The 18220-nt window shown below is 53.4% G+C and overlaps 2 protein-coding genes across 2 annotated transcripts; both read left to right on the top strand.

Moving 5' to 3' along the window:
- The first annotated feature begins 253 nt into the window (after positions 1 to 253).
- LOC120695646 (probable CCR4-associated factor 1 homolog 7) lies at positions 254 to 3875 on the top strand. The gene is made up of 2 exons (XM_039978855.1): positions 254 to 2303; positions 2600 to 3875. The coding sequence occupies exon 1, from the start codon at positions 439 to 441 to the stop codon at positions 1276 to 1278; it is 840 nt and encodes a 279-aa protein (XP_039834789.1). The 5' UTR covers positions 254 to 438; the 3' UTR covers positions 1279 to 2303; positions 2600 to 3875.
- A 10542-nt stretch (positions 3876 to 14417) lies between these two features.
- LOC120695647 (U-box domain-containing protein 45-like) lies at positions 14418 to 17784 on the top strand. Its single transcript, XM_039978856.1, has 3 exons — positions 14418 to 15083; positions 15189 to 16134; positions 17286 to 17784. Exons 1-2 carry the CDS (start codon positions 14521 to 14523, stop codon positions 16093 to 16095), a joined length of 1470 nt encoding a protein of 489 aa, XP_039834790.1. The 5' UTR covers positions 14418 to 14520; the 3' UTR covers positions 16096 to 16134; positions 17286 to 17784.
- The last annotated feature ends 436 nt before the right edge of the window (positions 17785 to 18220 follow it).

Here is an 18220-nt window from a genome sequence, read left to right on the forward strand (position 1 = left end):
CCCTAGATCGGAGGAGGGCCGATCGGGCAGCCGCAGCCGCACGCCCGGCGGCCCCGCGGCCGGCAATCATACCCACGGGTCCCGCAAAACGGGCCCCGGCACATGGCATCAATAGTGAGCCGGCGGCGCACGGCACCCACTTTCCCCATTCGAGTCCACGCTCTTCTTCTTCCCCCCGAATTCCCCAATCGGGCTCTCCTCTCTTTGCCGGATCTCACCACCCCACCCCCCTCCCTATCCGCCCCGCCCATGGGAGCCCCCACCCCTCGCCGCTGACCCGTGGGCTCCCCTCCCCCCTCCTCCGTCCTCCACCTCCCGCCCCCGCCCCCGCTCCCGCTGCCGCTCCACCACGCGAACCCTAGCTGTTGTTGCCGAAAGAGCTCCGGCGACCGAAGAGGAGAGGAGAATAAAGCTCGAATCTTGGATGCGCCCGAGCCGATGGCGACGCCCGCTGCAGAGAAGCCCGACGATGTGGAGATCCGCGAGGTCTGGGCGGACAACCTTGAGGCCGAGTTCGCCGTGATCCGCGACATCGTCGACGACTACCCCTACGTCGCCATGGACACGGAGTTCCCCGGCGTGGTGTGCCGCCCGCTCGGCACCTACAAATCCGCCGCCGAGTTCAACTACGCCACCCTCAAGGCCAACGTCGACATGCTCAAGCTTATTCAGCTCGGGCTCACCTTCTCCGACGAGCATGGAGGGCTGCCGGCGCTCGGCCCAGGCGGCCGACCCTGCGTCTGGCAGTTCAACTTCCGAGGGTTCGACCCCCGGACCGACGTCGCCGCCGCGGACTCCATCGATCTGCTCCGCCGCAGTGGGATCGACTTCGCCCGCCACGGTGCGGATGGAGCCGACGCTCGACGCTTCGCGGAGCTGCTTATGTCCTCCGGCGTCGTGATGAATTCCGATGTGCGTTGGGTAACCTTTCACAGCGGCTACGACTTCGGCTACTTGCTCAAGTTGCTCACCGGCACAAACCTGCCTGACACGATGTCGGGATTCTTCAATCTCATCAAGATCTACTTCCCTGTGATCTACGACATCAAACACCTCATGAGATTCTGCAATAGCCTCCATGGCGGGCTGAACAAGCTTGCTGAGCTGCTCGACGTCGCCCGGGTTGGAATCTGCCACCAGGCAGGGTCCGACTCGCTTCTGACTGCACTTTCCTTTAAGAAGCTCAAGGAGGCATACTTTAACGGGTTAACCGAGAAATATGCTGGTGTGTTGTATGGGCTTGGCTTTGAGGGTGGGGAGACCACCTCAGCTCACTGAGTAATGGATAGTTAAATAAAAGATGAACTATTTATGGGAATGGAAAAATCTGTTTGGTTACTCTGTCTGATGAAGTGATGATTTCCTTTTGCTTGCCCTGGATAGGTATGGCTTTTCACTCAATTGTGATTTCGGCACCAAACTACCTTCAGCTGGGCTGCTAAGGTGGTTTGTACTGTATGATTTAGCTTTGTGGTTTGAGGGAATGTGCTGTTGACTGCTCTGTGAGGTTTATAATGCCACAGTAATCACCAATTCAGCAACTGAAGACTCAACACTATCAACGTCTACAATGTTATGGTAATCAATTACACCAAGTCATCATCTGCAGTGTCAAACATTGTTCAGTAGCTCTGTTCTTAAGGCGTCACCTAGGTGACGCCTAGGCGACAAGGCGCGATTGGCAACCTGGGCGTCTGCTTCGCCTTGGCCGACTGCGTATGGCGTCCACCTTGCGCCGAAGGCGTCGTCTAGGCGTCCATAGGCATCGCCTGGGCGTCCAATTGGATGAGGCGGGCGCCATACGTGAGGCCCCAGGCGGGAAAGAGGGGAGGCGAGCGGGAACAGACCGAGCGGCGGGAAATCGAGTGGGAAATAGAGGCCGGCCACCAACAAAGCTTGCAATCGACACAATTTGGGAGGGAAACGGAGAGAGCTGACCTGTGGATAGGGTTGGAAGAGAAGAGGGCGGCGCCTGGAGCTTGGGTCGCGGCAGCCGGCGGCGCATCCTCGGCGGCGCCTGGAGCTTGGGTCGCGGCAGCCGGCGGCGCATCCTCGGCCCATCCGCCCCTGGCCCCTTCGCCCCTCCACTGCTGCTTTTCTGCCCTCTACTTCTCTACCGGCCACAGCCCCTCTGCTTCTCCACCGCCCCTCCAGCGCTGCCCCTCCGCCCCTGCAGCGCTGCCCCTCTGATCTGTGGAGAGCGACGCTTGGAGCCTGGAGCTGGTCCGCTGGGATTTCTCTGCTGGTCGCCTGGTCCACGACGGCCCTGCTGGTCCACGACACCAGCCCTCTCCTATGGCCAGGTAATTTCCAGTGCCCTCTTCTCTGCTCTATTGTGCCTGTGCACTACTTATATTGTCTTATTTAATGTGGAGTACTAGAGTCTGAAATTGTGGACTAGAACTACTATTAATTATGTCCACCAGGCTCTAAACTTATGGGCTGATGTACTGAACTAATGATGTTAGTTATGCACTTATGCCGTGTGATTGTATTGCTGTGTTGTGTGTTCATGCATTCCTGTTGACAGTGTCCAGTTTTTGCACTTAATTTCTTTTGTTAGTCTTGCTGATTGATTCATTGCTCATTATTTGTGTAGCTTGCTACTTGGGAGAAGAGAATGGATGGAAAGAGCAGCAGCAAAGGGGAGAATGGGTGCTACAACAGCTCAACAAAGGTATGTATGTGTGCTACTAAATTATGTTGTCATAGTATTCTAACATATGTCTATGGCGTCGCCTCGCCACGCGCCTTACGCGCCTAGGCGTCCTTAGAGGGGTGGGATCGCCACAAACGCCTCACGCCTTAAGAACAGAGTTCAGTAGCAAAAGGAACACTTTAACTTGTCCTATCAGTTACATGTTTTCTGAGTTACCCTTGAATCGTGGGTGTTTAACTGTTTATAGGCACTATTCTTAGTTCTATACCCTTCTATAACAGCCAGTTTACACACTCTTTTTATGGAGGCTATATGGCTGTAGTTTTGCAGTCCCTAGTTCCCACACTACAAACACAGTGGACTATACACCTCCGTCGTTTTGCATAATTTTGGGAGTCCAGTGGGCCACTTGAACCAACTAATGAATTGAACAATACACTTGAGTTTCAGATTCCACTGCCGAAAAGGCTCATATCCAAATAGCAGTGAATAACTGTGTAGTGCCAAGAGTGAAAAACATTTCACATAAGGTGCAAAGTGACATAACATAGTGTTATATTGTTCATAAAAAAATTCATTCTCTGAAAGTCTCAATTTGGACATCTTGAAGAAGATTTATGTGAATTTGTCTAATATGTAATTCTGCAGATAGCTAGGTAACCGATTTATTGTGTTCTGTTCTATTCTTCCTGAACCCATATAGTACTGTCTTGGCTGCTGTAGATTGTGTACTATAAAGTTTGAATTTCATTATGGGGACATGCTGTCCTTCGTAGTAGATCTCATCATTTGCTGCCAACATTTTGTTTCTATCTGTGTGAGTGCATCATGGCCAGTGCACATACTTTTAAATCAGAGCTTAATTATGCACTGTCTTAGAAAGCTGTTTCTTAAACAGTATGCCAAAGTATGGATGGTCTACGTCTGCATAGTGTTGCTGGTATTGCCAATTTGCTAACCTTCTATTTTTTATATCTAGCAGTTACCACCTCTTTAATCTTGGCTGCACATAATCCGTGGAGAATCAGTTTTTTTTCTGCCTGAATTGAATTATTTTGATGTTTGCCTTATTGATTTAGATGTCAGTTCTCTAGTTAATAATTTTAAAAAAAAATCTTTGCTGCATTAGCCCTCATCATTTCTCATCATTTGAACTGATATTACCCATGTTCCCGGAACATGGATTGCGGAATAAAAATTTAACTGTTTATGAATATTGGATAATTGTGTTTGATGCTTGTGTTTGGTGATTTTCTTTTGCTTGCCACCAAATAGGATCAGTCTTCTCTTCAGTTGTGATTGCCCACAAAAGTTGTACTTAGGTTAGGTGTGAGAGTTTCTGGTATCTGATTTTACTTTGTGAATTTGATGGAATGCACTGAGGCAACTTGGTGGTAATACTTTGCACCAATTCAAGTGCTGCAGTGACATTTTCAATAGCAAAAGAAACAATTACTTTGCCTATATGAATCTTATCGAATCTAGGTTGACATGGTCTTGGAGCAACCCTGAAAGTTGGTATATGGACTCAGTATTATCACCTCTATACTCTTTACTAAAGGTGCAGACATTTCAGTGTTTTAATGTCACTTATTATCATATTTTTGTATGGAGCTTAAGCTCACATGTACTCTTTAATGGAACTTTATGTTTACACTTGACTTTCGATGGATACATGGAATTTGTATCTATACGCAATTTATAATCCCACATCATTTAACCCAGTGCCCTGAATTGCATCAGCTGGCTATTGTTATCCATCTTTTTGGAGTTCCACCAATCAAAAGAGCACAGATTCAAATAGCAGTGAGATGAATTAAACAATGCTATTGGCATCAGGTGAAAAATCCTGATATATAAACTTTTTTTTTTCTCGAACGAAATCCTGATATATAAACTGGTTCTGTACTGGCTATATGGTGACTATGTAGGGTTTTTGGTATGATCTCAGAAATTGGCCAAATCCCAAAGGAAATCCTTCTATAGTAACTTAAATGGGAACTTCCTTTTTGAACGAGGTTTTGACACCCATTGTGTTTGGTTGTACTATGCTCAATGATTTCACTGGTGATCACATTGTGAAAAAAAAATGTGTTAGAACATTGTTTGATTATGATTATCATTGAGTTGTTTCATGAGTATGTGTGAGTACTAGCTCTCTGTATGATCTTGCCGTACGATGGTGTTGGTTGTCATTTCCTATTACTACGAGTCTACGAGCTCTTCATTAGCAGTAGGTTTTGTTTATTTATTGGCATTGGCATGTACCACCTATTTTCAGGGTGAAGTCCTGTTTACCGTCTGAAACGAACATTATCATGTTTAGCTTCACTTTTTGGAAACATTTCGTGTATCCTATCAACTGAGCTAGCATTGCCTGTACGGCGAGAGTTGCGCCACTTTAAAGGCTTTTTAGGGTTCCTGCTGAGACAGTGAAACTGGCTGTCTCGTTGCTCTGAAGTGATTCACTCTGTTCGTTGTGCTGTGGCTAGTGGCTGATGCTGATTTGTTGTGAGAAAAAAGTACTGGTGGCTGGTGCTGGTTTGGTGCGAGAGAAAAACACTATTGGCTGGATGCAGCGAACAGACTGAATAGAAATGGGTATTATATATCAGTCACAGGAATAGGCCTTTTTTTTTTAAAAAAAAGATTAGGGATAGGCTATTTTTACTATCTACAGCACCGTCTTTGTGTTCAGTTATCCTGAAACCTATGCTACACTTTCTTTTGCATTTCTATGTAGTACAGTATCTCCTTTTGAAAGACTTGTGCCGATCAGCTGTATCTTCTGGATGTGTAAAACAACTGGTAGCATCTTTCTGAAGCCGATTGATTTGAATCTATGTTTCGCTTGAACCAATTGTGGGATCGACGCCTGCCAGTGGAGTTGGATTGTTGCTGCAACCAGCTGCCGGGCCAGCAACTCGGCCCACGGCTGCTGGGCTCCCCATAGCTGGGTGGTACAAGCTGAGCAGCTGCTGCCCATGCTCACGCCGGGCAGCCCTTTGTGCCACCCTGGCCGCCGCTACCGCCTGCCCCTTCGGCAGGGGCGGAGGAGCTGAGCAGCTGCCGTCGTATCATCAGCAGTGTTTCCAAATCCGACCGGTCCGGTCAAATTGTTGCCCTTCGGTAGCGGTTTACCAGACCGGAAATCGGTAGAAACCGATTGAATTTAAATTCAAATTCAAAATCGCATGTGCATGGTTTACCGGCCGGTATGATCGGTTTGAGAATTTTTTTTATTTTTTTAATTCAAATTTGAATTTTGAATGGGCCGGTAGACTGGTTTACCGGCCGGTTTGACTGGTTTACCGGTCGGTATGACCGATTTGGGAATTTTTATTTTTTTGAATTCAAATTTTGAATTGGAGCCGATTTGATACCGGCCCAAACCGTAACCGGGCCGGACCGGTTTCCACCGGTTTGTTAACCCTGATCATCCGTCACATGAGGCGACATGGCTCTTCCTGCTGAGGTTTACATGCCGAGTCTGATCCCCTTGCTTCTCAGGCCTGCCTGCAAGTCAAAACCAGCCAGCCTCCCACCGAACCGACCATGTTATTCCGCGTGTGTTGATCGCGTCCTTGCTGTCTCCGTAGTTTCGAGACTGTTTCACGTAATGCGTCGCGTCCGCCCCCTGTGCCCCGGGATGGATCAGATCAGCGAGACTGTTCGTACTTCCACGCACGCCCGGCATCTTCTGTAGGTCTCCGTCTGCGGGGAGCAGAGGCCAGAGGGCAGCACATGCCCAGGTCCTGGTGCGCTTTCGGTTCCAGTGTTTCACTTTCACCCCCGTCCGGGCTTTTATCCGCAGCAGTTGTTGTGGTTCTGGAACGCTGCTGCTGGGGCAATGGGGGCTATTGTCTTGTCGCCCGGCCGACATGATCTGACCTGACCTGCCTTCACTTCCCCTGCTCGCCCCTCTTCGGCTTCGTGCTCCACCGGTACCATGCGTTTGACAGCCTGCCGTAGACCCACATGCCCAAAGCGTAGGACCGACCCATGGATCTTGTCATCGACACTCCCACACCGGTGACCTTGTCCATCGAGCATACACGTACGAGTCCGGCGAGAGCCGGCCGCGTCGCTCTCGTCCGTGGCCGAGCCGAGCGATGGCGTCCTCGTGCGTGCCGCTCGCCCGCTCCACCAGCCGGGTTTCGGATACAAGGCCGCCCCCCATTCAATTTCAACACCCTCCGGCTCGGCGACCGCAGGACCCGGCGTCGCGTCTGCCATTACGCCCGCCCGTCCCCGCGCCGCTGGGCGTCGCCCTCCGCGGCGCGGGCATTGGTCACGCGCCGCACGCGACAGCGTGGGGTGGGGGTTGGTGGCCGCGGCCGCGCCCTTGCCCCCAACGATTTGGGATCCCAAAAATCCTCATGACCTCATCAAGACTCGCTCCCACAGCGGGTACACAGTTTCGGTAAACGATCGCATCGCCGCCGCCACCGCCGCCGCCTCCGTATGCACTCGTGGCGACCAGAGGCTCGGACCCTGCACATGGAGAGGAGGGGGAGGAGGACTCGGAGCAGAGCATTCGCGCTGCTGTTGTCAGCTGCTGGGACCGACCGTCCGCCGGTGTCGGTGGCGGTGGCGGTGGCGCCGGGCTGAACGCCGTCCACCGTTACGGCCCTTGTGCTGAAAGCGCGAGGCGGGGTCGCGGGACAGGACGTGTGATAGAACCGTCAAATTAAAACTTTAATTAAATGTAATAGTTGTTATTTGAACACATCGGGCTTATTAACTTAACGGCTTAATTTGGCGATCCTTTCTCAACCCACGTCTCGATCGGAACATCACCGATAATCCCATGCGAAAATGGACGCAGATGGCACAAGCACGACACATATTTGAAAATACAACAAATATACATAATACTTTACTTTAAGTTTTACAAACCAAGAGGGAATAAATATATATAATTTACAAACTTTGCATTACTGAAATCCGGATTCAACTAGAGGGAAGAGGGCCTACATCTAACAAAAGTGTGCCCTAGGGAGATCCCTAACTAAACGTCTGGCTCCACAACCTCCCATCCCTCTGCATCCCGACGGATGAACTTGGCGCAGCAGGGACAGAAGTCTACGTCTGCGTGCCCTGAAATAATTGTGGCAACAAACCCTGAGTATACTAATACTCAGCAAGGCTTACCCGATCAGTGGGTATAACTTAGCCCACATATCTAGACATGCAAGGCTTTTGGCTGGTAGTTATTTTGCAGAAAACAGCGACTAAAGTCATTCCTCACTTTCCTTATTTTAGACCAAGTTCTATTATAAATTAACATAGTCTAATATTTGCATAACCAAATCTAAAGCAAACATAGTGGAACAATAAGTAATAAATCATGTGTTCATCAACATAAGTATAACCATCTTTTCATCACAACACTACGCTGCGACGCAGTGACCAAGGTGCTCATATCCGAGAGCGACTGACGGCGAATCGATTCGATTTAACCTTGCAAGGTGGACCTAACCAACACGGCACGTATTTGCCCCGTCGGACTATACATGTCAACCATTCACCTCCCTGCCTCGAACAACAGAACCGCCCCACCTGCATATAGTCAGCCGAGCCCTACGAGAGACCACCAAAAGTAAACATATGCATCCCGATTCTCCGCGGCCACTCGACTCGCCCTAAGGGGTGGGTAGAAGTTATGTACTTTCGAAGTAAGGCAGTACTCGGCTTACCGGTTTCGACTACCTCCTACTCCCGGCATGCGGTTAGTACAGTTCAAACATGATCAGCAGGGCCAACAATGGCTCGGTCCTTAACCGACACAGACGGAACTACACTTCTCCTGCCCGGTCTCATATTCTATTCTTTCTTTCATTACAAGACTTTCATCCAAAATTAGTACTCATATCTGGAAACATAAAACCATCCTATATCTCGCGAGTAACCAAGAATTACTCGACTTCTACCGAACCCTATCTAGCATAGCATTTCTACCGTCATATACATACTAGTACAACTCAAGGACACCTAGGGTTCATGCAATTAGGGTTTCAAACAACTCCTAAACGTAATGCGTAAGCAATAAATACATATATAGGTGTCATAATTTAAAAGTAATAGGATGTGCACCGGGGCTTGCCTTCGGGCTGCTGCACAGAACTGGGGTCAGACGGGCCTTGGGCCGGGTGCTCACACCTTTCCTCCTGGGCTTGCGTCGGCTGCTCCTGCGGTGCCGCGATCACCTCAAATACGGCGCCCTCAGTTGCGGATGCTACACGTATGCATATGAAATAAATGAGTGCAGCCCAAAGATGTAACTCCTTTACTTTAACTGAAATACCCTGCGGACTGTCCGCTCCCCAGTGGCGGACCGTCCGCCGTACTATTTTACCGACCCACCAGCTCCAAGTACCTCTCTGGACAAAACTTCAATCTATACGGCGGACTGTCCGCTCACCCTTAGCGGACCGTCCGCGGTACACCTGCGCCAGCCCACTAGAGACAATAATGCCTCTGGAACAATTTCTAAACTCTACTGCGGACTGTACGGCCCCCCCTTGGCGGACCGTCCGCAGTTCACGTATTCAATCCATCAGAGACGGCAACGTCACTGGACAAAATCCTAGACTCTACTGCGGACTGTCCGTGCCCAAGCGGCGGACCGTCCGCAGTTAAATCCTGCGAATCCCACCAGAGACACCGTCTCTGGACAAACTTCAAGCTTCAACGGCGGACCGTCCGCTCCCCTATAGCGGACTGTCCGCAAGCAACTCTGTTAAACTACCAGAGACAACATCGTCTCTTGTCGAAACCTAATCTAACCGGCGGACTGTCCGCACCTCCCTGGCGGACCGTCCGCAATACCTAGCTTCTGACCCTCGCCACAGGCGGCAGTACGTGCGGCGGCGGCGGCGCCGGCGACGCACCACAGAAGGGAAAAAAAGACCGGGAAGCATGATGAACTCACCACGAATCCATTCCCGCGGTCGGTTCAAGTGGAGGACGACCGGAGAGGCGGATCGACGGTGGAGCAAGCTTCAAGCACCTCCAATGGTGTCCGGCGGTGGTGGGGACGATTCCGGCCGGGGAGAAGCCGGTCTAGAGGTTGGGGAAGGTGGAGGAGGTGCCGAGGAAGGTTCCCGCGCGAGGAATCGAGGTTTGGTGGCCGGAGGAGAGAGATCGATGGAAAGGGGCGACGACGGCGTGAGCGCTCGGCTCCGCTCGGCTCTGGACGAAGTGAGGAGGAAGAGAGAAATGACGAATGGGTCCCACACCCATCCAGATAAATATCTGGGCGATGCCTGGCGGACTGTCCGCCGACCCCGCGCGGACTGTCTACGAGACAGGACGCTGGCGTACTGGTTGTCTGGTACCTATGGCTGGGCAAAATACCCGATACCCGAAACCCGAGCCCGAAAAACCCGAGCCCGAACCCGAAAAACCCGAGCCCGAAAAACCCGAACCCTAATCCGGGATTCAAGCCACGGTACCCGAAATTATTACGGGTAATTCGGGTATTGGGCCACGGTACCCGAAATACCCGAACAAACCCGAACAAAAGACCAGCCCAAAATTATTATTCATTCGGCCCACTCATATTTTGAGCCCAGCCCACCAAACCCTTCCACTTGGACTAACCCTAACCCTGTCAATCCCCTCAGTCCCTCGCGCCTCCAGTCCAACCCCTCATGCCGCCGCCGTCCGTCCACGCCTCCACGGACTCCACGCCCAGCGCCTAGCCGCACCCCAGTTGCCGCGCCGACCGTCTTGCCACCACCCCGACCACCGCCGCAGCGCCCAACCCCCGCCCACACCCCGGCCGCCGCCGCCGCGCCGATCCCCAGCCCCCACCCCGGCCGTCGAGGACTCGCCGCCGCCGACTCGCCGCCGCGTCCACCCCCAGCACCCACCCCGGCCGCCGCCGCCGCGTCCACCCCAGCCCCCACCTCGGCAGTCGCGGCACCCCAGCCCCCACCCCAGCCGCCGCCGCCGCGTCCACCCCCAGCCCCCACCCCGGCCGCCGCCGCGCGCCCACTCCGAGCAGTCAGCGGCTCAGCGCCGACGCAGGTGCCGCCCCCCGCCCCCCGCCGGCCGCCGGTCTCCTCGCCTCTCGACGCACGCCTGCGCCATGGAGACGCTCTCGGCGTAGGCACTGCTCCAGCCGCGGGGCGTGACCGAGCCGCCGCCGCCGCCCCCGCTGCCGCCGGTCATCACCACCTCGCCTCCGACGCTCGCCATGGAGACGTACAAATTTCGGGTAGTTCGGGGTAACCCGAACCCGAATTTTCGGGTACCCGAAATGTCGGGTTTTCATTATTTCGGACAAATTTCGGGTTACAGATTACAAAACCCGAAATTCTCAAAACCCGAAATACCCGACCCGAATTTTTCGGGTTACCCGAATGCCCACCCATACTGGTACCTCAAAAGTCCCGGTATGCAGCAGGTGTTGCTGCCCATCCCATTTCCTCGGCGGATGCGCAGCACTCTGGAGGGTTTCCCCTGGCGTACGGCGCGCATTGACCAATCTCGACCTGTGTCGGCGCTGCATGAGGTCTGAAAATGGTTGGTGCTAATGGCTGTGATCATTGCAACACATCCAGTGATCACCATCGCGAGCTGTGTAATCGAGCTCCTTCACCAAACATTGCGATCGTATTAATCGATGGGAGAACAGAGAGAGTATGAAGCATGATTTGTCAAATATCGACAGCTTGCCGTGCTCATTTGCCATTTTGTGGTAGTACGCTATTTCGTTTCGTTTCCTAGGAAAATTACAAACTCCATAGGCATCTTAGTCCGTTTCTCTGTTTTTTTTTGTTTAGAGGGAAGGCTGCAGAGGAGCCTCCCGTGCCAGCGCCGGGGCTCAAACCCGGACCGTCTCTCTGATAATCTGATCCTCCCATGCTGTTTCCATTTTCATCCCTACCGGCCCCCGACGCGTCGCTCTCGTCCGGCTCCCTCCGGCTGGTCTCGATCGCACGCACGGAGGGCCGCTGGCGCCGCTGTGCCGCTCCGCTCCGCTCCGCTCCTGTGCATCCACCACCCATCGTACGCTGACCAATTCAATACCCGCCCCCCGCTCCGGCGGCCTCTGTGGCGTGTGGACGACGTCCCGCGCTGCCGCGTTCACCCTGCGTCCGCGCCTGCAGCGCTCGCCGTGGGAAGGCCGGGGCGAAGCAGCCCTGCCCATGCGCTCCATCGTCCGGCTCTCCAAGGCGACGCGCGCGAGTCCTGTGCTGTGAAACACAGAAGCACCGGCATCTTTCTGAATCTGGCCTCCCGCCGCACGGCTCACACGTCCTACTCCCCCTCCTGCCTGTGTTTAGATCCGCGAAAAGTTTCCAAAAAATTTCACTGACGCACATCACATCAAATCTTACGATACATGTATAGAATATTAAATGTAGTTAAAAAATATAACTAATTATATAGTTTGGTTGTAAATGACGAGACGAATCTTTTAAGACTAATTACTCCGTGATTGAAAAATAATTATTAAATAAAATCGAATAGTACTACAACAAAATTTTCGCGAAATTTTCGCGAAGTAAATACACCCCTATCTCCGTCTCCCTCGCGCCAGCCTCGTGGTCGGCTCGGCTCGGCGCCACCCACCGGCGACCACTGCCGCCTTAAATGCTGCGAGCGTCGGTGGCGGTGGCGAGCGGGGGCCGCCGTGTCACTCTGCGATCGGGCCGGCAGCCAGCCTGCTGAAGCCACGAGTGGAAAAAGCTGATCCGTCGTACGACGCGATCGGCGCTGGAGGCGGCAGCCGCTAGTAGTGCAGAACCGCAGGCACAGGTCCTCCTGGCGACGGCAGCAGCACGACTGCTGCCACCGGTCGAACTCTTCCAAAATCCGATGCGGCTGTTACCTGGATGCAGCGCCTTGACCGGAGGCGACTGTGACTTGCGTCGGTGGCGAGCGCGTGCCGTTTGGAGCGCCAGCGCGGGCTAGCTCAAGAGTAACGATAGTAATTAATTGATAATTAAATACAGTGATGTTATAGTAATCATCTTCTAATTATGCAGTTAAAGGTCTCATTAGATTCTTAAAGGTTTCTACCGCAGGGTTCTGAAGTTAGTTTTGTAAACTTGTATTATTTAATATCTCTAATTATTGATCAAAATTGCTACAATTTATAATGTAGCACAAACCAAATAGAATCAAGATCACAGCATATAAATAGTGCTTGTGCAGTCCTACAGAGGGCTCCTGCTCCATGAGCTGTGAGCCTGCAAGTCGAAACCGTGAGCCATGGCCACCATGCCTCCTCATTACTTACCGCGAGCTTCTGCGCCCTCCATCCACGGTGATCAGGCTGGGGCTGGGGCTGCCAATCATGCGCCCTGTTTGGTTAGTGTGCTAGAAATTCTAGAACACATTTTGATCGTGATTAGGGGTGTCAAACAAAGTCAGTTCACAAAATTAATTTCAAAATCCTTGCACTAGGAACTTGAAGAATTTAACGAGGCATTTGACCGCGTGATTAGAGGATGGTTACTATAGCATCAATATAATTAATTATCGATTAATTACCATTATTAGATTCGTCGCGAAAAATTACACTCATTCATGAAAAAATTTTACAAATAGACTTTATTTAGTCCTTCGTGCATGCGAGATTTTTTTTTTTAAACCTGCGTGCTAGTTTCCAGCATGATCCAAGGCCATGGGCGCCCGGCGCCCGGCACGGGCGTATGCGCGCCTCGCGAGGTCCATCCCTTCCGTGAGCAGTCGTCACCAGCACACGACACGCGCCTCTCGTCTCGCCCTGCCGTGCCGCGCCGGGATGTTCGGGCTTAAAGCTCAAGAGCGCGTCTTCTATACCAAAGCTAAGGCGGCCAGTTGGTACGAGGAGAGCAGGAACACGCAGCAAGCGTGACGAGCCCCCCCCCAGCTGGGAGGCCCGTGGTTCGGGTTCGCGACCCGGGACCGGGAGTAAGCAGCAAATCTTTTTATGCATCGGCGGTGGGCAGTTGGGGGAGCAGGGATTCGATCTTGGGGGACTCCGTCAGCAGCTCTTGTGCGTGGGCGTGATTAATTCGTACCACTCCAGACATGGATCCGCTGCTTGCGAAACCAATCGGGGGGCATTTGGATCATCGATCGACGGTGCCCAGCTCTCACTGTCCGTCAGGTGGTCACGCCAAATCTGTGTGGTTACATGTGAGTGACAGCAACACGAAGCCTTCACACCAATTTGACAGAGCGATGCGTGGTGGATACACAAATTAAACCATCGTGGTTCACGAACCGGTACCCGACCATATACAAAGTCCAAATTCCAGTGCTTCCCCCGTCATGGCATCATCCGCATCAAGTTCAGACTGGAGCGTCGCGGGCAAGGTCCTAATCTTGACTAGTAAGCGTCATTTTCGCTGACCTGGTTGCGACCAAGTTGACAGCACCCCCAACAATTCTTTTATCACGCAGTCATGCTCCTCTTCGTCTTCCTCCCCAGGAAGATCCAGCTGTAATTAGGCCTGCCTCACTGGTGGTATACTGTGCGGCCATATGATATGCCTGCAACCATAAACAAGCCAATTCAGTTAAGCACGCCATTAACAATCGCTTCGAGGTCCTCTCGGCTCAAATCTAACACCATTTATTAGTCTTTATTCTATTCCTCTAATAACGAATCACCCCCATCCCGCTGACCGCGCGGCCCCACCGGCCCGGTCTTCAGTTGGGCCCACTGGCTGCGCCCAGCTCGGAGCGTCCCCCCCTCCACGCGTATAAACCCCAGCTCACCCCGCCGGGCCACGGCTTCCTCCGGACGCCAGTCGCGAGCGCCCGAGCGCAGCCAGGTGTCTCGCCCGCCTCCGGCCCGGCCGGCCAATGCGACCTGCTGACAGAGCTCGCGCCGCAGCAGGAAGGTGACGCGATCGATGGTGGCGAGGTGCGCGCTCGCCGACGCCGGCGGGTTCCGGCTCTGGCCGATCTTCTCGGCCGCCGCGCTGCGGAGGAAGGTGCTCGAGGTCCTCACGTGCGGCGGCGGCGGCGGCGGCGGCGGCGGCGGCGGAGCGGATGGGGGCGGCTCCTGCCGCGGGCGGACGCCGTACCGGTCGCCGCAGCGGATGCCGAGGCCGCGCCCGCGCTCGGACAGGCTCGCGGAGCTGCTCAGGGCGGAGGAGCCCTCCGAGTGCGGCGGCGGCGACGACGACGGGGCCGACGCGGTGGCCAGGAAGGTGGAGGCGCTCGAGGAGCTGAAGGGCGTCGTGGGGGCGCTCCAGGCCGGCGGGGGCGAGCCGTGCATGTCCCGCGTCGAGGCGGCGGCGGCCGTGCGGAGGAAGGCCAAGGACGACGCCGCCGCGAGGGAGATGCTCGCGATGCTCGGCGCCATCCCGCCGCTCGTCGCGATGCTGGACGACGGCGGCGACGGCGGGGAGGAGGAGGAGGTCACGGCCGCCGCGCTGTACGCGCTGCTCAATCTGGGGATCGGCAATGACACGTGAGTCTTCCTTCTCGCGCTCCTCTGTTTCCTCTGCTTGGTGATCAGATCTGGGTGTGTTTGGTTGGTTTCTGAGTTGTCGGAGCTGCTTGCTGCGATTCCCAGGAACAAGGCGGCGATCGTGCAGGCCGGCGCCGTGCACAAGATGCTCCGCATTGTGGAGGGCGCCGCGTCCGCCGCGCTCACGGAGGCCGCCGTCGCCAACTTCCTCTGCCTCAGCGCGCTCGACGCCAACAAGCCCGTCATCGGCGCGTCCGGCGCCGCGCCGTTCCTGGTGCGCGCGTTCCAGGGCGCGTGCTCCACCGAGCAGGCGCGCCACGACGCGCTGCGCGCGATCCTGAACCTCTCCATCGCGCCCGCCAACGCGCCGCACCTGCTAGCGGCCGGGCTCGCGCCGGCGCTGGTGGCGTCCGTCGGGGACGCGCCCGTCACGGACCGCGCGCTCGCCGCGCTCTGCAACCTCGTGGCGGCCTGCCCGGAGGGCCGCCGCGCGGTGAGCCGCGCCCCCGACGCGGTGCCGTCCCTCGTCGACGTGCTCAACTGGGCCGACGAGCCCGGGTGCCAGGAGAAGGCGGCCTACGTGCTGATGGTCCTGGCGCACCGGAGCTACGGCGACCGCGCCGCCATGGCCGAGGCCGGCGCCACGTCCGCGCTCCTGGAGCTCACGCTCGTGGGCACGGCGCTGGCGCAGAAGCGCGCGTCCAGGATCCTGGAGATCCTCCGCGCCGACAAGGGCAAGCAGGTGGCCGACGACGCCTCGGGCGTCGTGGCGACGGTGTCGGCGCCGCAGGAGCGCGGGTGCCGCGGGGAGGAGGCGGCGGACGGGGAGCCCGCGGACGCCGGCATGAGCGCGGAGAAGCGCGCCGTGAGGCAGCTGGTGCAGCAGAGCCTGCAGAGCAACATGCGCCGCATCGTGCGCCGCGCGCGGCTGCCGCAGGACCTCGCGCCGGCGTCGGCCGAGAGCCTCAAGGCGCTCACGGCGTCCTCAACCTCCAAGAGCCTGCCGTTCTAGGAGACCATGCCAAGCTCCCACCGGAACAGAAAAACACAGGTAGCCAGTAGCCTCAGTTAGTACACCGCATTTGAGCATGTCGTTGCATCTTCAGTTGATCGCTCAACTACCATATCAACACTGATCTAGCATTTTGTCTGCCATTACAGTCACTGACTGAAACGTCTCATTGTCTCACAAAAGGCTACTACTACTAAGGCCGTGTTGAGATGTTTTGCAAAAAAAATTTGCGATGGAATCTTGTTAATTTGAAATACTAAATGAAGTCTATTTACAAATTTTTTTGCACATATGGGTTGTAAATCGCGAGACGAATCTAATGATGCTAATTAATCTATGATTAATTAATAATTAGCGAATGATTACTGTAGCATCATTGTTGTAAATCATGGATTAAGTAGGCTCATTAGATTCGTCTCGCGATTTACAGCCCGTCCATGAAATTTTTTTTGTAAATAGACTTTATTTAGTACTCCATGCATGTGTCGAAATATTCGATGTGACATTTTTTTTGAGTTTACGGGGTTTATGAGGTGGAAACTATACATGGCCTAAACAAGCTTCTAATCAGCCATGGAAATTTCCATTTGTCCCTTCCAAACACGTTTCCACAACCTACCAAACACATTTCGTCATTTCCTGAGTTTGTTTAATCTTTGACCACTCTACCACTAGTCCACTACCAGCAAGTACAACCACCACAATGGGAGCTTAGCTTTGGAACTGTCCTAAACTGCAACATCAGCCATTTCCCACATTGGAAACCGGTTTGCAAGAAGGCCAAGAAGCTGTCTATTCCTCATCTTCTCCTCCTCGGCAGCATCGGTCAGCGCCTCGCTTTGCCTCGACCTCGGGTGTTGCCATGGCCATTTAACAGCAGCTTTGTTGCTTTGCGGCAAAGCAAAGCTCGGTCCCCAACAGTTTAGGCCAAGCCATTGTTGTCGTCCCTACCAAAAAGCTGGAGACAGGTCATCATTACTCTCGCTTTGGAGTCTGTAAGACAAGTTACAACTAATCCACTGTCAGTACCCCTGTTCCTTTCTCGTGCAAGCTGCAAGCCAGCTCTCGAACCCATGGAATACTTTATGCTAGCGATTATTCTACTATCTCCTGCTGAACTGTACTACTCTCTGATGATGGGCTAGACAGTAAAAATTTCTCTCTGAACCTGTCTTTTTTTTTTCTTGCAGCAGGGAAGAGGCCAGGAGATTGATGAGGAGACTTTGCTGCACTCCGCACTGCATTCCATTACATGCGTCGGAGACCGGGAATCTTTGGAGCTCCTGCCGAGCGGAGTGATTAGAAGATGGGCTAATCTAAGCACTTTGTTTATCGGCTGCTCGCTTGCTCGTCGCCCCTTTCCTCGTGCCTGCTGATGGAGACCACGTGCTCGGATGGATCGATTCCAATTCAGATGCCGGACAGGACCTGGCTTTTGTCCTCCTAATTGTTTTTTCTTTCCTTTTGTTGATCGCTTCGATTGTTCTTCTTTCGCTATTGTATATGGGAATAGGTTAAGTAGTCTAGTCATACTACTACATCTAGTGGTCAGTGCGTCAGCGTTGCTCTTTTAGATGTGTGCACATGTTCTCGTGCTGGGGTGTGTGATAGGGTAGTGGGGAGTTTTAGAAGAACTAGAAAGGGGTTGTAGAAGTTTTCATATCTTAATGCTGGCTCATTCATTCATCATTTCGTCTTTGCCGACCTGATAACGGTTACCTGCTTCAGCTTTCTTCATGTGTTGCATTGTGCATTTTTAGGTTGAAGCCTCAGACCGCTATCACGAGTTCATGACGTACGGCAGCTGCAGCTTGCCCTAGCAAGGGTCAAGGGCGGATTTCACAGAACATGATGCTTTGGTTGGGAGTCATAGTGTTACTTTGCATCAGCTCTAATAATCATTCGTGGCTCCTTGCACCAAGTTGAAGAATTCTAACTTCGCACACCTTTTTAGCCTTGAGGGTTTTTGGAAACAATTGTAAGCCACACGGACAACTTGAGGGTTCCCCCAGTTTATAATATTTTGCCGTGGAGACGCTTGAGACTTTGAGAGGGTATTTGATTTGGGAAATGAGGTGGTCCATTCTCTTCGCACTCCTCACTCCATTTTAGTCATGATCCTACT

This window comes from Panicum virgatum, chromosome 2K (genome assembly GCF_016808335.1).
Source record: "Panicum virgatum strain AP13 chromosome 2K, P.virgatum_v5, whole genome shotgun sequence".
NCBI lineage: Eukaryota > Viridiplantae > Streptophyta > Magnoliopsida > Poales > Poaceae > Panicum > Panicum virgatum.

What these genes read in the sequence shown, in the direction of transcription:
- LOC120695646 (XM_039978855.1), top strand. Translation starts at nt 439, where the DNA reads ATGGCGACGCCCGCTGCAGAGAAGCCCGACGATGTGGAGATCCGCGAG.
- LOC120695647 (XM_039978856.1), top strand. Translation starts at nt 14,521, where the DNA reads ATGGTGGCGAGGTGCGCGCTCGCCGACGCCGGCGGGTTCCGGCTCTGG. An exon ending in CTGGGGATCGGCAATGACAC is followed by an intron (nt 15,084 to 15,188) that starts GTGAGTCTTCCT and finishes TGCGATTCCCAG; the next exon opens with GAACAAGGCGGCGATCGTGC.